At 39.8% G+C, this 19,401-nt stretch overlaps 1 protein-coding gene across 1 annotated transcript in view; it reads left to right on the forward strand.

Moving 5' to 3' along the window:
* Positions 1–19,401, forward strand: part of LMX1B (LIM homeobox transcription factor 1 beta) — a 248,105-nt gene that overhangs the window by 216,252 nt on the left and 12,452 nt on the right. Inside the window, 5 exon segments of the mRNA XM_040323024.1 lie at positions 2,458–2,690; positions 9,651–9,829; positions 15,683–15,760; positions 15,924–15,990; positions 18,859–19,020. Coding sequence (XP_040178958.1) covers positions 2,458–2,690; positions 9,651–9,829; positions 15,683–15,760; positions 15,924–15,990; positions 18,859–19,020 — 719 coding nt within the window.

The following is a 19,401-nucleotide window of genomic DNA, read 5'->3' on the forward strand; positions in this document are numbered from 1 at the left end:
TGAACTAAGTGATGGTACAGCCATCTTGCAATGATTTATATGTATGTCATATTTTAATTAATTGATAAGTTAATTTTACATACACCCATCTTACGTCCCCATTGTCCAGTATGCCATCGTATACTGCACAGTGGTCTATAGACCTTAGGGTTGATCTGGGTGTGGAGGATTGGGATGATATTTGGGGACCACTAAATCTTTCTTTTAAAACAATTTAGCGCTTGAAACAAATTATAAAGTCCCCATGTGATAGTATTTGGTCCCAGTAAGGATCTCCAAGTTTTAACCTGGTTATCCCCCTGTGTGTTTTTGTGCTTGTGATCACGCATGTCTGTGGGACTTGTCCCGTTGTGCAGAAATTCTGGGAATGACCTCCACTATGATCAGCACCACGTTGGATGCCGATCCATCACTCACGTTGCTGAACCATAATACCCTGGACTGTACCAGAGCTCAGTCTTGCCTTATACTACATCGTGACAGTGGCCAAACAAACCATAGTACGTGCTTGAATGTCCCCTACACTTCGTACCATAGAAACCAAGCATAGGGTAACCCAGGCTATAATACATAGTAAAATCTGGCAACTATTCTGGATAAAATTCCTAAAAATCTTAAAATCTGGCAACATTAGGTGGATAATTTTCTCCCACCTGGTTTCGATGAGTCCCTCCAGGCACCCTGAGCCCTTACCTTTTACAATTTTTATGGTTTCATTCCTGGACCCACTTGGAGCAGTTGACTTCCCCTTTTTTCTACCTTTTTCCTCTTTTTTTTTCTACTTTTCCTTACAACTCTTTACCTCAAACCTCTGGAATATGATTTTAGAAGATGTTGTTTTTGTATGCATCTTGTCCACCAGTGTAGGATATTTTTGTAATTGTTTTAATGTTAGTTCTACTGTCGTTCATTTCTTTACGTTTTGAAGGTCTTTCACCTCCTTCTTCATTATGCATGTTGCATACCCTTTGGGGTTTAGAACTGACAACTTCTGGAGCTCTTAATTTGTATGTATACTTTATATTCCTTTTATATTGGAGTATACTCTGTGTTCATTTTTACAACAATAAAAAGATTGATCAGGAAAAACTATTTTACAAAAACAAGATTTACAAAAACAAAGCCCACTCGAAATGGTTCCCTTTTGATTGGACCACGCACATTGCAATCTGATTAAACAATCACACATATTAAAAACTGATTGCATAATAATTTTTAGATTTACCAACTAATGAACATGGAGGTCAACCAATTAAATGGGTTGTTCAGGTAGGCCCATTAAACGAAATAGTTGTTGGCAAATTACAGATTGTACTATCACTAGACTTGTGCACAATGGAAAATTTTAGTTTTGTTTATCATTTGCAGAGAATTCATTATTTCTGTAGTGTCGATATTCGTTATACTGAATCCATTTGTTTTGTATGTATATCGATTCCATTTTTCTATGTATGTATATATATATTCGAGAAAACGATTTGTAGTTTGGAAAGTCGTTTGTTTATTGAATCCATTAACACACAAAATTATAATATTTCTTCTCATATGCTCAAATACAATACAACACCCTTTTCACTCAGTTCTTAGGAATGCTCTTTGCCAGTAATCCAACTTCCAGCACAAAACGAATCAGCTGATTGGACTGTAAGTGCCGGTTCACAGAGGGGCGGATTCAAAGTCGTTCGACTTTGAAGCTGCCCGTACAGCGCGACTTTAGTGCGGCTTGCAAAAACAACTTCTGTATAGAATTCAAGCTGCTCCGAAGTCGTCCCAAAGTGGTACGGGAACCCTTTTCTAAGTCGGAGCGACTTGAGTCACTCCTATTACAACGGTTCCATTGCAATGCATGGAGCGCGTCTTGCCATCCGAATGTCCCAAGAAAAAATAACGGAGAATTTTCATTCGTTATGAAACTAATTTATATGACTAGTCAAGATTACTACTCACTAGTTACTTATATTTACCAATGTAAAAGTGAATCCTTTCATAAATATTTTGTCTTGGTTTGTCAAGTCACCACAATGACATGAAACTAGCGTGTAGGAAAAACACAAAAACACACACATGCTCAAAGCATTTGTTTATTGTGACTCATGTCACCGTACTTACCTTTGCATTGATTCAATAGAAAAAAGGAATGATCAAACAATGCCAGCCTGGTCAGTTGACTTCTGTGGTGAACCTGTTATCCTTACTGGAAGGACAGGTTTGCCCTTAATCAGGCTGCAACTGAGGTATGCTTAGGGACCCTCTCATAATTATCACATTTCAAAAGATTTGTGTAGCATAACTTAAATGGCATTGCACCGTGATGAATCAGGACCTCTGAAACAACAGGTAGTTGTCGTAATATGATGTTTGTAGCAGTTGTGTACTGCATAGGATGCCTTTAAAAAACTATGTTGAATTTCTATAAATGTTAAACTTTTTTGTAACAGTTGTGTATGTTCCTTTTAGGTTATTTGCAGCAAAATGTAGTGGGTGCATGGAGAAGATTGCTCCAACAGAATTTGTAATGCGTGCCCTGGAATGTGTATATCACCTAAGCTGCTTCTGCTGTTGTGTATGTGAGCGACAACTACGAAAAGGAGATGAATTTGTGTTGAAGGAAAGACAACTTTTATGTAAGAGCGACTATGAAAAGGAAAAAGACCTTCTAAGCTCTGGAAGTCCAGATGACTCAGATTCTGGTGAGTTCTGAGTTAATTGTACTACTTGAAGAATAACTCAAATAATAAGTAGTAGCTGTATACAAAATTGTTCATAACTGCTGTTTTTGTCAGTATTGATGAATGCAGTGATTTTGTCGAAAATGTCACTAAAATCAACCTTTCATCATACGTCACTGCTTAGGAAAAAAAATACTTGAAAGAAACAATCTACAAACTACCTTTAAGAAAACCTTCCTATGTTCGTTTCCAATTTGCAAGCAACAAATGGGCAGTTGTTACAATGCACAGGCAACAAACAGGCAAGTGTTACAATATCTAACTTTTTGTCGCCAGGGGCAATTTTTTAGCAAAATAAAATGTCCAGGATCATTTAAAAGAGCATCCCAAACCTCAGGAGTTATTTAAAGCAACCTTAAAAAACACCATAACATCTTTAAGCCTTCCTCACCGACTTAAAAAAAACAACAACCCCTTTTTCACTCATGATCACATTTCATAAGATTTGTGTAGCATAACTTAAATGGCAGCAGTACTTAAAGCAGAGCTATAGGCATAGCTTGTATGTTTTCATTTTAGATTCTGGGTGATGCCGTTGACCAAACATGGTCTGGATTCTGGTAAATCCAGATAGCACTACAGCCACAAAATTACAGATCTGTTTTTTAAACATACCAGCCTGTGATCTGTCATTTAGAGGCACTACAATTACGCTACCAGTGGGTCAGGCAGCATGTCATTGTAATTGACGAAGGCTTATAACATTGGCCAATGTGATTGTCATTGGAGCTACATTGGGGATATTTTTCAGGTTTTTTTAAGGACTTTTTCATGTTGTGGGCATCTATTTATTTTTTGTTAATTAGTAACAAGGGTCCAGATCCACAAAAGGGATACGCCGGCGTATCTACTGATACGCCAACGTATCCCTGTTTCTATCTATGCGACTGATTCACAGAATCAGTTACGCATAGATATTCCTAAGATCCGGCAGGTGTAATAGTTTTACACTGTCGGATCTTAGGATGCAGTACCTCGGCCGCCGCTGGGGGCATTTCTCGTCGAAATGCCGCGTCGAGTATGCAAATTAGCACTTCCCTTCCCTTCCCTTCGTGAAGTCTCCATAAGTTGTTAGTTTGCAAACGCAAAATTAGGGCTACTTTTACAAAGTGTAAAATTAGTACACCATGTAAAAGTAGACCCTTCTTTCCCACGATGCTGTCAATTTTTTTTTTAATTTTTTTTGAATTTTTTTTTTTCCCGCCGCATCTCTTTTTTTTTCCCGACGCAACTTTTTTTACCCGGCGCGATTCACAAAACTCGGCGTAACGTAATTTTGCGCAATGCATGTCGGGAAAATCGCGTCGGGAGCATGCGCAGTATGTCCGGCGCGGGAGCGCACCTAATTTAAATGGGACTCGCCCCATTAGATTGGGCCCGCCTTGCGCCGGACGAATTTAAGTTACACCGCTGAAAATTTCTAGGTAAGTGCTTTGTGGATCGGGCACTTAGGTAGAGATTTTGCGGCGGTGTAACTTAAATAGGAAGATTTAAGTTAAGCCCGCTCGTTGTGGATCTGGGCCAAGGGGTGTGAATGTACCCATACTCACTCTCCTGGGGGTTCCTGGATTCCAGTAAGTCCCCCTGATGATATTGAAGACATGTGGCCTTGTTTTGTTTGGGTGATATTGGGCACATGCTTGCTGCCTTCCCTTTCCTAGCCACCCAAGCTGCATGTCTGTATAAGGGTCTTGTATAAAATTATTATATTTTGGGGGGTGGGGCAGCGACATTTTTTTTGTTGGAAGAGACAGTATACATTAAAAAAAAAGGGAACAGTGTGGGATGTCCCCTGGATTTTAAAACAGATTTTTATCTAGGCCTGTAGCCTGGATAGTCAGGAAATGTAAGGCAGCCGTTGTGTGCCCCCCTTCTCCTCAACTATACAAGGCAGCATCTCTTCAACATTAGGGGGTTCTTTACAAGGAGGGTAGTAAATATTTACCCTTTGCAGGACAACATGTCCCCATGTTAAAGGGGCAAAGGCCCGGCTGTATCCACCCCCAAAAGAGGACTTGTAGGGGGACTTATCAGAATCTGAAAGCTTGCTTTATAGTTAGAAGGCCTCAAAATATCCTTTATTTAACCTTTTTTTTAAATACAAAACAATGTAAAAAGTCCCCCAATCTAAATCTAATGCAAGTCATGATGACCTGCCCCCAATTATGTCTCCATGCGGTCATGATGACCTGCCACCCAACGATGCTGGCCTACTGCTACACCCATTGCAAATGACAGAACCATTCCTGCTCTTGTTTTAAAATACATTAATCCTGGTTGATGTCATAGACATATACAGCATAGTGATGACCATTTTTGGGATCCCCGGACAGTTTATATGCAAACAAAAGCCAACTGAGGAAGTATACTGTAATTTAGCAGCAGTGTATCTACAGCTGCTAAATGACCGATCTCTGCAGTTTTGTTTACAAATCTGAAAACTGTCTGGAGATTTGTAATTTAGCATTGGTAGTGCTACCACTGCTAAATGACTCACCCTCTCTGTTTGTAAGCAAATCAGTATTTTTTAAAGGGTTAAATCGTACTCCTCCATAACTTCGCATGCAGTTGTAAGACATCACCAAAGCATGTTTTTTGAAGGATTTGTGTATTTTGAATTGTGCCATTTTAACCACATTGAATCAATTTTTTGTCTTTGATTTGGTTGATGTGCCCCATGGCAGTACTCGGCTACTATTTCTTAATGGGTTTTCAATGGGATTCGGGGCTATAATCAGCTTTTCGCAAATTACGTTGAATGTCCGGAAAACTGAACTTTGCCCAGTTCCTTCATAACTAGACATTATGAGGGACAGCAGCATGGAATACGTGAAGCAGCTGTTGAGTAGAGTAATCCCTCAGACAAGTAACATGGGACGGGAGATTATTGCCACTAAGCATCAGTGGAGAGTATTTTCACCAATGAACATCAACACAGATTATATTTACCAATGAACACTAATGCAAATACATTTTTGTCACTATGGGGGTTATTTATGAAAGGCAAATCCACTTTGCACTGAAAGTGCATATGGAAATGCAGTTGCTGTAATTCAGAGGGGTAGAAATGAAAATGAGGGAAAGCTCTGCTGATTGTATCATCTAATCATGTGCAAGCTAAAATACTGTTTTTTTATTTTCTTTGCATGTCCCCCTCAGATCTACAGCGACTGCACTTGTACTGCAAAGTACTCCTAGTAAATAACCCCCTATTTATCAATGCAAATTTCTTCATTTTTTTTACTGAATGCCAATGCAAACATTTTTTTGCCTCTAAATGCCAACACAAATATTTTTTTTTCCATTAAACACCAATGCAAAGTATTGTTGACACTGAATGTTAATGCAAATATATTGTATTAGTTCATTCAGAATCAGGAGTATTGCAGACCCCACAGTGCTTTAAGTGCTCTATATTCCTGCAGTTAGGTAAGCCATTTAAAAAAAAAGTTTTTGGCCTTTTAAAGCTCATATCTCATCAAATATTCTGCTTTAATATTGGTAGAGTAGAAAAGCATTAGAATATCTGTCAGGCTTTCATTGCTGTTATAAGTCCCTATTTGAGAAGATTTCCCCTTACTTCCTGCTGATTTCTTGTTACCTGGACAGGAAGAGAGAAAAATGTTTAACAATGAACACACGCATTGCAAAAATAAAACAAAAGTGCACCTGAAAGGGGGTGCAGGCTGTGTTTTGTGACTGGCCAACAGGGCCGGCATCAGGGGGGGACAGGCAGTACACCTGTAAGGCTTTAGATTTTTTTTTCAGCTCTCCAAGCCCCCCTCCCATCTTAATTTGTAGCGGAAGCAAACCCCCCCGCGGATCAATTGGGGCCCCCCGGTTCTCAATTTCCACCCCCCGCTTCTCAATTCCCACCCCCTTCTCAATTCGTGGCACCCTCCCCGGTTCTCTGCTCCAGGGGGCCCATGCCTGAAGCTGTGTAAGGGGCCCCAAAATTCCTGATGGCGGCCCTGCTGGCCAAGTTGAGAGGAAGACTGAGACACAGTGCTGGTGTGTATGAGCTTATGTCTGAAGCTTTCTAGAAACAGAGCAACAGTTGTACTATCCTGCAGAAAATAATCCGTGTTACAACAGCTTTATGAACAACACCAGAAAGCCAATACAACCCTAAAAAGATTTTTTTTTAAATGTCGAGATCATAAGTATAATAATCTTGGTGCCCAGAGTTGATATTAAAATAAATATTCAAATTGCAGTTTATTTACTCAAGTAGCAGGTTGCTTTTCCCTTTGCAAGGTGAATGTTCACTTAGCCTAAAGAATAAGGTAAAAAAATTAAAAATAAAATAAAAATAAAATAAAATAAATCACATGCAGGCAAAAATACTGTTTTTTTTTTCTTTTTTAAATTTCCTCTGCGTGTGATGAAACATTCAAAACAGGACAGCTTAACTATTTTCATTAGTTTAACATACACTTCAACCCCACAATGTGTAGCTAAATAGGTATTTAAAAACTGAAGTCATCGTGTAATTTTTACTGATCCATTTGTGTATTTTAAATGCGTTCTGCAACTTCCAGAGTCCTCGTCATTTTCTGTCCATACTCTATCCTCTTTGAGCAAGTTATATGTGTCTGATTGATATATATCTGTACCCTCTTGTTCTCAGTGTGTGACTGTACATCTCTGCAGGTTCTTATAACTCTAGCGTTTTATTTTATGGCTAGCAGCATTACAATATTGCTGTGCGGGTCATTATATCACTGCATGTTATTACGTTACTGTTCAGGTTATTTTATGGCTTTGCCACATTTTTTTACAGAAAACTCTGCTAGTTAAGAACATAAGAGCCTGTCTATATGATATATTTACCTTTGTAAAATGAAACCACAAGCTCTCTGAGGGCTCGTTCATACGGATGACTCAAAATTGCATACTAAGTGTAGGTGAAGCTCTTTTTTGCCATTTTCTATGTTTTCGCCACAGTCAACTTTATAATGGTTTAATGCCTTATATTTTCTTTGAGCCATGCTATATCGCTAGCATGTGCTATTATTTTTAATATTGTTACAATATTTTTATATGATGTTTTATATATATCTCAATCATATATATCAATCATATACAGTGCCTTGAAAAAGTGTTCATATCCCTTGAAATTTTGCACAGTTTGTCATGTAACAACCAAAAGCGTAAATGTATTATATTTGGATTTTATGTGATAGACCCACACAAAGTGGCACATAATTGTGAAGTGAAAGAAAAATAATAAATGGGTTTAATTTTTTTTTACAAATAAATATGTGAAAAGCGTGACATGCATTTGTATTAATCCCCCCGAGTTAATACTTTGTAGAACCACCTTTTGCTGCAATTACAGCCTTAAGTATTTTCGGGGATGTCTCTACCAGCTTTGCACATCTAGAGAGTGACATTTTTGCCCATTCTTCTTTGCAAAATAGCTCAAGCTCAGATTGGATGGAGAGCGTCTGAGAACAGCAATTTTCAAGTCTTGCTACAGATTCTCAATTGGATTTAGGTCTGGACTTTGACTGGGCCATTCTAACACATGAATATGCTTTGATCTAAGCCATTCCATTGTATCTCTGGCTGTATATTTGGGTCGTTGTCTTGCTGGAAGGTGAACCTCCGCCCCAGTCTCAAGTCTTTTGAAGACTCTAACAGGTTTTCATCCAAGAATTTGGCCTCTGTGTTGCCATCAGGGGGGTACAGGCATTACACCTGTAAGGGGCCGATGGTCCCCAGGGCCCCTTACAGGCCTGGTAGGCCCCCCTCACAGATTTTCTTTTAATTAATTAATAAATGTATTTATTTTTTGCATTACACCTGTAAGGGGCCCAATGGTCCCCAGGCCCCCCCCCTGCTTATTTTCTCGCAAAAATAGATTACTCTTGTTCATCAGCACCCCCCCCCCCCGATTCTCTGCTCCAGGGGGGCCCTGCCTAAAGCTGTGTAGGGGTCCCAAAATTAGTGATGGCTGCCCTGTTTGGCCTCATCTGTCTTCCAATCAACTACAACCAGCTTCCCTGTCCCTGCTGTCCCTGTGTTCATGGTGCAGTGTTAGTTTTACTTTATTTTACTTTTTTTACTTTTACAAAAAAAATTTGATCACCTTTATTCCTATTTCAAGGAATGTAAACATCCCTTGTATTAGGAATAGTGAGTGACAGGTCCTCTTTACGGCTTTATAGCTTTACGGCTGAGCTATAAAAAAAACTCTCTCTGCCTTTGCAGCCATGTCCTCGGCTTTGTTTACTTCCGCCGGCCCAGACGTGATGTCATAACGTCACGCCCGGGCCTCCGAGGGTCATAGAGATGACTGGGGACAATCGGGTCACCAGAAATCTGTATGGTAAACTTCTGGCGGTGACCAATTCATTCTCCAGCTCGCATGATCGTAGGGGCGAGATGGGAGAAGCACCGGCGGGCAGATGAACTGCCGCTATGATTGTTCTGGCTGAAAAAGATGATATCTGGATGATGCCTGTAGCTGCAGGCAACATTCGGATGCCCCCACTCAAAGTCCAGGATGTCATATGACAGTCTATGAGTGGGAAGTGGTTAAATTACAAACAGCCGGAGTTTATTAACTAATTAGGTGACTTCTGAAGGAAATTGGTTCACTCGATTTTAGTTAGGGGTATCAGAGTAAAGGGGGCTGAATACAAATGCATGCCAAACTTTTCAAATATTCATTTGTAAAAAATGTTGAAAACCATTTATCATTTTCCTTCCACTTCACAATTATGTGCCACTTTGTGTTGGTCTATTACATAAAATCCCAATAAAATTAATTTACGTTTTTGCTTGTGACATGACAAAATGTGAAAAATTTCAAGGGGTATGAATACCTTTTCACGGCACTTTATATCATCATTTACCTTTTACAGGCGTCTAAATCCACACATGTTCTTATTCCTTTTTCTTTCTTTATTATAGTGAAAAGTGATGACGATGAAGGTGACGTGAAGCCAGGAAAGGGTCATGGAAACCAAGGAAAGGGTAGCGATGACAGTAAAGACCCAAGGAGGCCGAAGCGACCACGCACAATCCTTACAACACAGCAAAGAAGGGCCTTTAAAGCATCTTTTGAGGTGTCTTCAAAGCCTTGTAGAAAGGTGGGTGTAAAAGAAGTATCAAAGATAGTACTCAACACTGTGTCTGTAGTAACAAGGCTTACTACAGACACAGTGTTGAGTAAAATCTGTGATACTTCTTTTATTTTATTTTCAATAAAAGTTACAGTTTCTGAACAAGCTTTTGGGTATACCCATTTCTTCTAAGAACCAAGCAGTACACAAGGCTACAATCACCTTAAAGTATTTGTAAAGGATAAAGGTTTTTTTTACCTTAATGCATCCTCTTTACTGTGTGTATCAATAGTTGCACACAACCTAGGTCAGGATCGAGCTACATATGCCACCATAGGAAGCAAAGAAAAAGAATAAGCTATTGCGCTGACTAGAACCCAACCATCTTTAAACGGGGCACATAAGAAGGCCAGGAGAGTGGTGGGAAACACCAGGTAAAGTGGATGCAGCTCCTTTCAGATTAGGTCTTGAGCACATATAAAAGTGATTTATTTAACCACTTCAGCCCCGGAAGGATTTGCCCCTTAACTACTTGAGCCCCGGGCCATAGTCAAAAGACGGCCTCAAGGTGGCTCTATAAATCCAGGAGGACGTCATATGACGTCCTCGGGTCCTCCGGCCACTGGGGGGGGGCGCGCGCCGCCACCGGCGTGCATCCCCACAACATGATACTGCCACCAATTTCACCCGGCGCGTCCCCGAGATGCGTGTGCGCGTGCCTGCCGGCCGCGATGTCCACTAGGTACCCGCGATTGGCAATGACAGAGCCAGGGACGTGGAGCTCTGTGTGTAAACACAGAGCTCCACGTCCTGTCAGGGAGAGAGGAGACCGATCTGTGTTCCTTGTACATAGGGACACAGCATCGGTCACCTCACCCAGTCACCCCCCTCCACACACAGTTAGAACACACCCAGGATACACATTTAACCCCTTCCTTGCCCCCTAGTGTTAACCCCTTCCCTGCCAGTCCTATTTATACAGTAATCAATGCATTTTTATAGCATTGATCGCTGTATAAATGTGAATGGTCCCAAAAATGTGTCAAAAGTGTCCGATGTGTCCGCCGCAATATTTCAGTCCTGACAAAATTCGCAGATCGCCGTATTACTAGTAAAAAATAAATAATTAAAAAAATGCCAGAATTCTATCCCCTATATTGTAGTCACTATAACTTTTGCGCATAATCGCTTATTGCGATTTTTTTTTTCCAAAAATATGTAGAATACGTATCGGCCTAAACTGAGTTTTTTTTTTTATGGGATATTTATTATAGCAAAAAGTAAAAAATATTGTGTTTTTTTTCAAAATTTACGCTCTTTTTTTGTTTACAGCGCAAAAAATAAAAACCGCAGAGGTGATCAAATACCACCAAAAGAAAGCTCTATTTGTGGGAAAAAAAGGATGTCAATTTTGTTTGGGAGGCACGTCGCACGACCGCGCAATTTTAATTTAAAGCATCACAGTGCTGAAAGCTGAACTTTCGCCTGGGCAGGAAGGGGGTATATGTGCCCAGTAAGCAAGTGGTTAATGAGCATGTCACTTTTTGTCATACGGCACTGCGTCGCTTTAACTGATAATTGCGCATTTGTGCAACGCTGCACCCAAACAAAATTGACATTCTTTTTTCCCTACAAATAGAGATTTCTTTTGGTGGTATTTGCGCTCATCTCTACGGTTTTTAAGGAGCGACAATTTAGGAAAATATATCTATATATATATATATTTAACTTTTTGCTATAATAAATATCCCACAAAAAAATGTAAAAAAATGATTTCTTTGACAGTTTAGGCCAATATGTATTCTTCTACATATTTTTGATAGAAAGAAAATCGCAATAAGCGTATATTGATTGGTTTGCGCAAAAGTTATAGTTTCTACAAAATAGGGAATTTATGGTATTTTTATTATTATTTATTCTGCGATTATAAGCAGGTCTGCGACATTGCAGTGGACAGATCAGACCATTGGCATTTTTACAGCAATCAGTGCAATAAAAGTTCACTGATTACGGTGTAAATGTTACTGGCGGGGAAGGGGTTAACATTAGGGGGTGTTAAGTGTGTCCCCTAGGTGTGTTTCTAACTGTGAGGAGATGGAACTGACTAGAGGAGGAGCCAGATTGCTGTTCCTACTTAGTAGGAACGAACGATCTGTCTCTCCTTCCCTGCCTACTATGGCTCTTAACAGAGCCGCCATACATATACGGCGATTCACGTAGAAGAGAGCCTACCTGACGCCATATATGTCAGGGAGCCAGTCGTGAAGTGGTTAATAAAGTATAAAAGACAATAAAAATGCACTCATTAGATAAAAGTGGATCAAGGCTTGTCATAGACCCATATAGACCTCCATAGGATTACCGTGAAGCTGCAGAGCTCAGCAGGCATGTGGCTAGCTAAAGCAGAGTTCTTAAAAGGAAGTGCAGCTGTCAGGCTGGAACATAAGCAACCGCTGCTTCCAGAAGTGGCAAGATGGCCCCTTTATCAAACCATAGCCTATCATGGTTTCTATGGTGGTACATGGAGAAGACAAGTAGCCCAGAGCACCATCAGGGGACCCCAGAAGAGGAGGATCAGGGCTGCTCTGTGCAAAACTATTGCAAAGAGCAGGTAAGCATAACATGTTTGTTATTTAACAAAATAAATAAACCATTACTTTAAGCTGCAGACACAAAATAACACATGTTGCTGCCAGTTCGGCCCTGACATCTCAAGAAATTAGCATAGGTAAACTAAGAACAACTTCCATTTAAAAAGATAAAATAAAAATGCAGAAAATGATGTAAAATAAAATGAAAATTCTGTCTCTTTCTTGCCCCTTTTTTAACTTTGTGTTTTGGGTGCTTTGTATTTGTTTTTTGTTTTTTTCTTTTGTTTTACTCCTATATTTTTCTTGTTCCTTTTTTAAATTATGTTAGATAAGATTACAGGTTGATGCATCTGTTTTCAGGAAAATAGTAATAAATATTTAGAGAAAATATCTGCTTCAAATGGTTTATGGTGTTATTTATAGAAAGCAGGCAAAATTAAAGCAGTGTAACTAAAGGCAAATCTTGTTTGTTTTAGTTTTTTTTGGATAGTGTTGAAGGTTAATAACCCCTTTTAGGTTTTTATTCAATCTGTGTCCCTGCTATGGATGTTTATTCTCTCTATCAGTGCTAGCAACCACTATCACTGGGGCAGAACATAAGAGAAAATCCAGAATTTTGAGTATTTCTCAGAACAGGAACAGAGTGAAAATCTTCCAACATGGATCCTTGTTCTGTGGATAATTGTCTCAGGCCCCGTACACACGACCGAGTTTCTCGGCAGAATTCAGCCAGAAACTCGATCGGAGCCGTATTCTGCCGAGAAACCCGGTCGTGTGTACACTTTTGGCCGAGGAAACCGACGAGGATCTCGTCGGGCCAAATAGAGAACATGTTCTCTATTTCCTCGTTAGTCAATGAGGAAACTTGGATCGCCGAGATCCTTGGGCGGCTTTACAAGGAACTCGACGAGCAAAACGATGTGTTTTGCTCGTCGAGTTTCTCGGACGTGTGTACGGGGCCTAAGAAGGGATTTACCTTAATTTGGAGAGATTTTCTTCTGCTTTATAATGTGTCTATAGGACAGGAAGTGAATGGCAGTATCCTTAATTGGACACAGGTTGCCGAAAACCGAACAGAGATTTTAACTACTACTAATGCTGGCCATACACGGGTCGAATTTCGAAAGAATGTTCTTTCGAAAATCTTATCTAAGAATTTTCATTCGTATTTCACACCATTAATGGGCTGCAGCAACAGCCAATTTTTGGGCGGCCATTGAATTTTAATAATCCAACATGTTTTTTTTTAAAAACAAACGATTTTCGAATCAATGATGGGAGGATCGTGCGGGAAATGTAATCAAAAAAAAAATGCGCATGTGCAAGAAAAGAAAATTCCCAGAAAGAAACAAAGGTTCCCAGAAAGAAAAGAAGGTTCCCAGACACGAAAATTATTTTCTGTAGGAACATGAGGTGAAATTGAAGGTTTGGTCAGTCGAATTTCAAAATCAATGGTGGCACCATCGCATCACAAAACACACAAATTTTCGGATTTTTAAAAGAAAGTTCTTTTGAAATTCAACCCGTGTATGGCCAGCATTACTCTATCCAAAATGAAACAAAAAAAAAAGTTTTGCTTTAGAAACTTTGGCTTTAAAAGGCATATAAACAACCAAATATATATGATGTGTATTACTGCCAGAAAATGTGCCCTGAACTAATTTTAAATAAATATTGAATTTTTAATGGCTTATCTTAATGTTTTTCTTGTGGCTATTTCCTTTAATAGGGACCAGTTAATGCAGCTATTCTCATGAGTTCCAAGTGATCATTATCTACCTGCATTCAGATAGTTCAGATCAGTCAGGGCTTCCCTCCAGGACCGAACCTAGCCTGTCTGATGTGGGGGTGCAGTAAAACATGTCAGGGGGCAGAAGATGAGAGGTCAGCAGGGCATTGTACAGGGGGTCAGCGCATCAGAGGACAGGGTTTAGCAGTTTGTAGGGCAGTCTACAGGGGGTTAGCAAAGCAGAGGATAGGATCAGCAGATTGTAGGGCAGTGTACAAGGGGTCAGTAGGCAGAGGATAGGGTTAGCAGTTTGTAGGGCAGTGAATAGGGGATCAGTAGGACAGAGGATAAGGTCAGCAGTATGTAGGGCAGTGAACAGGGTGTCAGCAAAGCAGAGGCTATCCTCTGCCCTTCTGACCCCCTATGAGCAGCAGTTTGTAGTGCAGTGTACAGGGGTCAGTAGGGTAAAGGATGGTAGGTCAGCAGGGGATTGTACAGGAATCGGTAGGGCAGTGTACAGGGGTCAGCTTTGCAGAGGACAGGGGTCACTGCTGGCAGGCCACAGGACAGGGATCGCCAGTGGAAAGACAGAGGAAAAGAGGATCACTAATGACAAAAAAGAGGATAAGGGGATCACCCGTGGAGAGGCGGAGGACAGGTGGATCACCCAAGTAGAGGCTGAGGATAGGCAAATTTCCAGTGGAGAGGCGGAGGACAGGCGGATCACCAGTGGAGAGGCAGAGGACAGGCGGATCGCCAGTGGAGAGGCAGAGGACAGGTGGATTGCCAGTGGAGAGGCAGAGGACAGGTGGATTGCCAGTGGAGAGGCAGAGAACAGGCGGATCGCCAGTGGAGTGGCGGAGTACAGACGGATTGCCAGTGGGGAGGCAGAGGACAGACAGATTGTCATTTGAGAGGCGGAGGATAGGGGGATTGCCAGTGAAGAGGCGGAGGATAGGGGGATTGCCAGTGAAGAGGCAGGAGAAAGACAAATTGCCAGTGGAGAGGCGGAGGACAAACGGATTGCCAGTGGAAAGGCAGAGGACAGGGGGACCGCTAGTGGCAGGGCTATTGGCAGAGCCTATTTCCCCTACCCGTACTGCACATACTGTATCTGAGATTACATTCCTTCACACACAGCCACTATCTGCACAGTGTGTAACTGGCTGCTATGTTGCAGTGCCGACCTGTGATTTTCCCTGGTCAGAACAGCAGCACAGCTCCTGTAGCCACCTAAACACTGTGCAGTTTGTGGCTCTGTGTAAAGGAATGTGATCTCAGCTATGTGCAGTGAAGGGAGGAGGATCTGTGTGCACTGCAGGGAGGGTTACTCAGCAGCTGGCAAAGTATACAGCATGGAGGGGGTGATCAAAGGGCTTTGGGGGACACAACTGAAATATGAGGGGCACAGCCCTCCCCAGCACCCACCTTTATCCTGCCATGCTTTCTTTGCTAAATGTAAGACTGTGGTGATGATGGAGATGTAGTCCTCTCTACTCTCCCCATCCACTTTACACACAAACACACCTTATTAATGAACAATATTCTCCTCTTTATCAGGTCAGAGAAACATTGGCAGCAGAAACAGGCCTTAGTGTACGAGTCGTCCAAGTATGGTTCCAGAACCAAAGAGCAAAGGTACCTTACAATACTTTTCTGCTTTGTTTTACACAATCTGGTCTTTTTTTTTTGTACTGTTCATGTACAGTTAGAGAACTTTGTCTTCTAATGCATGTCTAATCAATTCATAATTACTTAAGTCATTCAGAGTCACTTAAAAGTGCATTGTTTTATTCAACAGATGAAGAAATTAGCACGGAGGCATCAACAACAACAAGAACAACAAAATTCTCAGAGACTTGGTCAAGGTAGCTAAACTGTTAATGTTTATATCACAGTACATTACAATGTAATATTTCTTATAATTCACTATTAATCTCAATAACCACTCAACAGCATCAATATTAGATTTTAGTTCACTATATTGCTGTTCTATGTAAAATAAAAATAAAATAAAGTGTTAAAAGGATACTGATAGTTTAATAAAAATAGACTCTTACAATTAAAAAGTTAAAAACAGGCAGACCGCGCTCAGGACAGGACACGGCGAAATGACAAGCCAGCTTACGTCTGCTGGCCTCCGGCTGATTGCATGTATCATGTGGTCGCACTTCCTACGGCGTTACGTCACGGTCTCGTGACTTCTTCAGGTATATCAAAGGCGACTAACCATGAGCAGATAGGAGAAAACCATCCTGTGTCAAGATGCATGCACATTGCTAGTGGTCATTTAGGATCACTTCAGTTTTTAATTTAGACTACAAAAAATTATGCCATGCTTTTCTATTATCTTATACATAAATGTATAGGAATTAACTTTAAAAAGTCCTGCAGAAGTTTATCTAATCTCTCAGGTTTTGGAAAAATTATCTGAATCTTTTTATTTCTTTAAAACAGTCTAGTTGATTTTTATTTTTTATTTAAAAAAATAAATTTAGCATTGAAATCCATTTAACATTTTCATGTGGTCTCTATTGCTCCAAGCTATAAACAGGGTCAACATGAATAATTTTTAAACAAAACAAGTTTACTGATATCCATGTCCTTTAAGTTATATTTATTAAATTACATTTATGAGCTAAGAGGTGCATTTGGATTTGTTACCCAAGAACCCCATCGACCCTGGACTTTTTAAATGGGAAACTAAGACGTTTATGTAAACAAACTATAAGAGGCTTAACTTTGACCAGTGTAATATAAAAATATCTAATGCAAAACTTTGTTTCTTGTAAATAGTTATAAATATGATTTACAAGGGAGCATTTATCATTTTCAAATTGCTCTGCATAAGGTCTGAGCTTCTTACTTTCCAGGTCTATGGGTCAGTTCTGACCTGATTAACAATATACCCTCTATAAATCAAATAGAGCTTGTCTTATTAGCAGTCATTAGGCAGAAAAAGCTAACTCCATTATATGATACAGTATATAGTTGATATTTAGAGGGATCGCTTACAATTCCATAGATGATATACAAAGTTTAAAATGCAACAAGCTGCCCTTAAAGCCCTATGTAGATTATTAAGTACCTTCAAATTAGTGCATAAATGGCATTTAGCTAGATTATGGTATTTACAGCAAATTCTCACCAACATTTTCGTTAAAATAGTTGTATTTTTTTATAAAAGAAGGCACTACACACTCACCTTTTCCTTTGCATGCATTGCGGAACACCACTTTGATCACTAGAACTGGTCCCTAAAGTCCACTGGGAAAGCAACACTTCTGGGAGTATTGATTTCCTGGGTCTCACTGGTTCCTGCCTCTAACCTTGTGTCACTAACAAAGAGTGGTAATGTGGAGTCAGAGGGGGAACTAGTAAAAGCTGCAGGGGACCAAGAAGGTCCACACCACTGGAAGTGTCATTTTTGCAGCGAACATCCAGGGTCCAGCTTTAGCATTTGGAGTGATGTTTAGCAACAACGTTACAGGAAAAGGTGAGCATTTACTGCCTTCATTTACAAATAAGAGCAGCGTTAGCAATATTTCCTGACGAGAAGTTTCCTAATTGCAGTAAGTCTAAAAAATCGACAAAAACCTAATATTTGTATTGCAGGGTCTGTGCGCTGTGTTAAGGCAAGACCTATCACTAACCTATTGTTATAACCATAAACTATGGCAAAATCTTCATAAATCTCTCCAATATGTCAAGCTGCTAAAATATCATTTGAGTTCTGCCAAAAATAAAAATGTTTCACAAGCATTATCTATCCTACCTTTAAACCTAATAGAGACCATTTGTACTGCCTAAAGGCTCACTTAAATCCTAATAAATCTTTAAATCGGACTCTCTGGAAAATGTTAAGCTATATAGAAACCCTATCTAGCCTACTAAACTTCCATCGAAAACAAATACTGTATCACACCATACTATCGTCCATAATTCCTCTGTAATAACCAATACTGTAGTAATGAATCTAGCTAAGAAGCGGTGTCTAAAATTGCCTTTCCAATTGTGAACCAAATTTAGCTCACAGTTTCACAAATCTATCTACATATCCTAAACCTCTCTAATAAGCCTGTAACAGCAGTTTCTATTTCCATCCTGTCAAAGATTAAAAACCAATCCTATCGTTTGTAGCATGCTTGATATTGTAAAGCAGAACAGTGAAAAAAAAAAGCTTATGTGCATAATATGTATTACCTAATCCATTCTGCTTGGCCTATATAGACTATTGAAGTGAACATTTCTCAATGAGAGAAACTTAAACACAAGTCTGTCTATGTTATTTAATGTAGCTGTTAAAACGAAATGCTCTCTACATCTTTCTCAGTGCACAAAGCAATAGAATGCATTTCGTTGACAAAGTTCTAAAGACCAAGAGCCAAATGCATTCCATCGGCACCTCTACATGGCAAAGCATATTATGGAAGATAATAAGTTCGGCAAAATTTTGCTTGTATGAAATAGATAAATTATAAAGCAATTTAATGCTTGCATGTATGCATTTGAAAATTTCACACTCTTGCCTTACTATATTAAAAAATAGATTTGTATTTTAACAGCTTTAGCTATTTGTATATAGAAGAATAGATTGGTATTTTTGAAAAAAACAAAAGGCTATGTGACTGCTAGATTGAACTATAGATATGAAAATGGCCTAGCAGACAAATGATAGACAGATGACAAACTTTGCAGGACTGAGTGCATTAATGTGGCTCCTTGTCACCCGTCAGAGGTCATGTCCAGCCGCATGGAAGGGATGATGACCTCATACGCCCCTCTGGCCCCCCCTCAGCAACAGATCGTCTCGATGGATCAGAACAACTACAGCACAGACCCCTTCCAGCAAGGACTCACCCCTCCTCAAATGCCAGGTGACCACATGAATCCTTATGGTAAGCTGAGTGCACCATGTACAGTTCTACCAAGTACCACCATTCAGTACAGATTGCAGTGTGATAATATATGCCTTTTTTCTAGACAATTGTGACCATTATATTTAGTATATACACACTAAAGAACTGCCTGTGAAAATGAACAAACTAGCGGAGATATTACATTTTAGATTTATATGTGCCAATATAATGAGCAGATTTTTTTTAAATCTTTTTAGTTTATCCTCTTTTTCAAAATGGCTGAAAAAAGTGAAAGTCATCTTATTATTCAAATAAATTATTGAATAATAGTCTCTGCCAAGTTGGCTGGCAGCTTTCTGGTTCATTCTAAAAGAATTGGAATGTTATGCAGTCCAGCAAAGCTTTGTTCAGTTTAATCAT

This window comes from Rana temporaria, chromosome 9 (genome assembly GCF_905171775.1).
Source record: "Rana temporaria chromosome 9, aRanTem1.1, whole genome shotgun sequence".
Classification (NCBI taxonomy): Eukaryota; Metazoa; Chordata; class Amphibia; order Anura; family Ranidae; genus Rana; species Rana temporaria.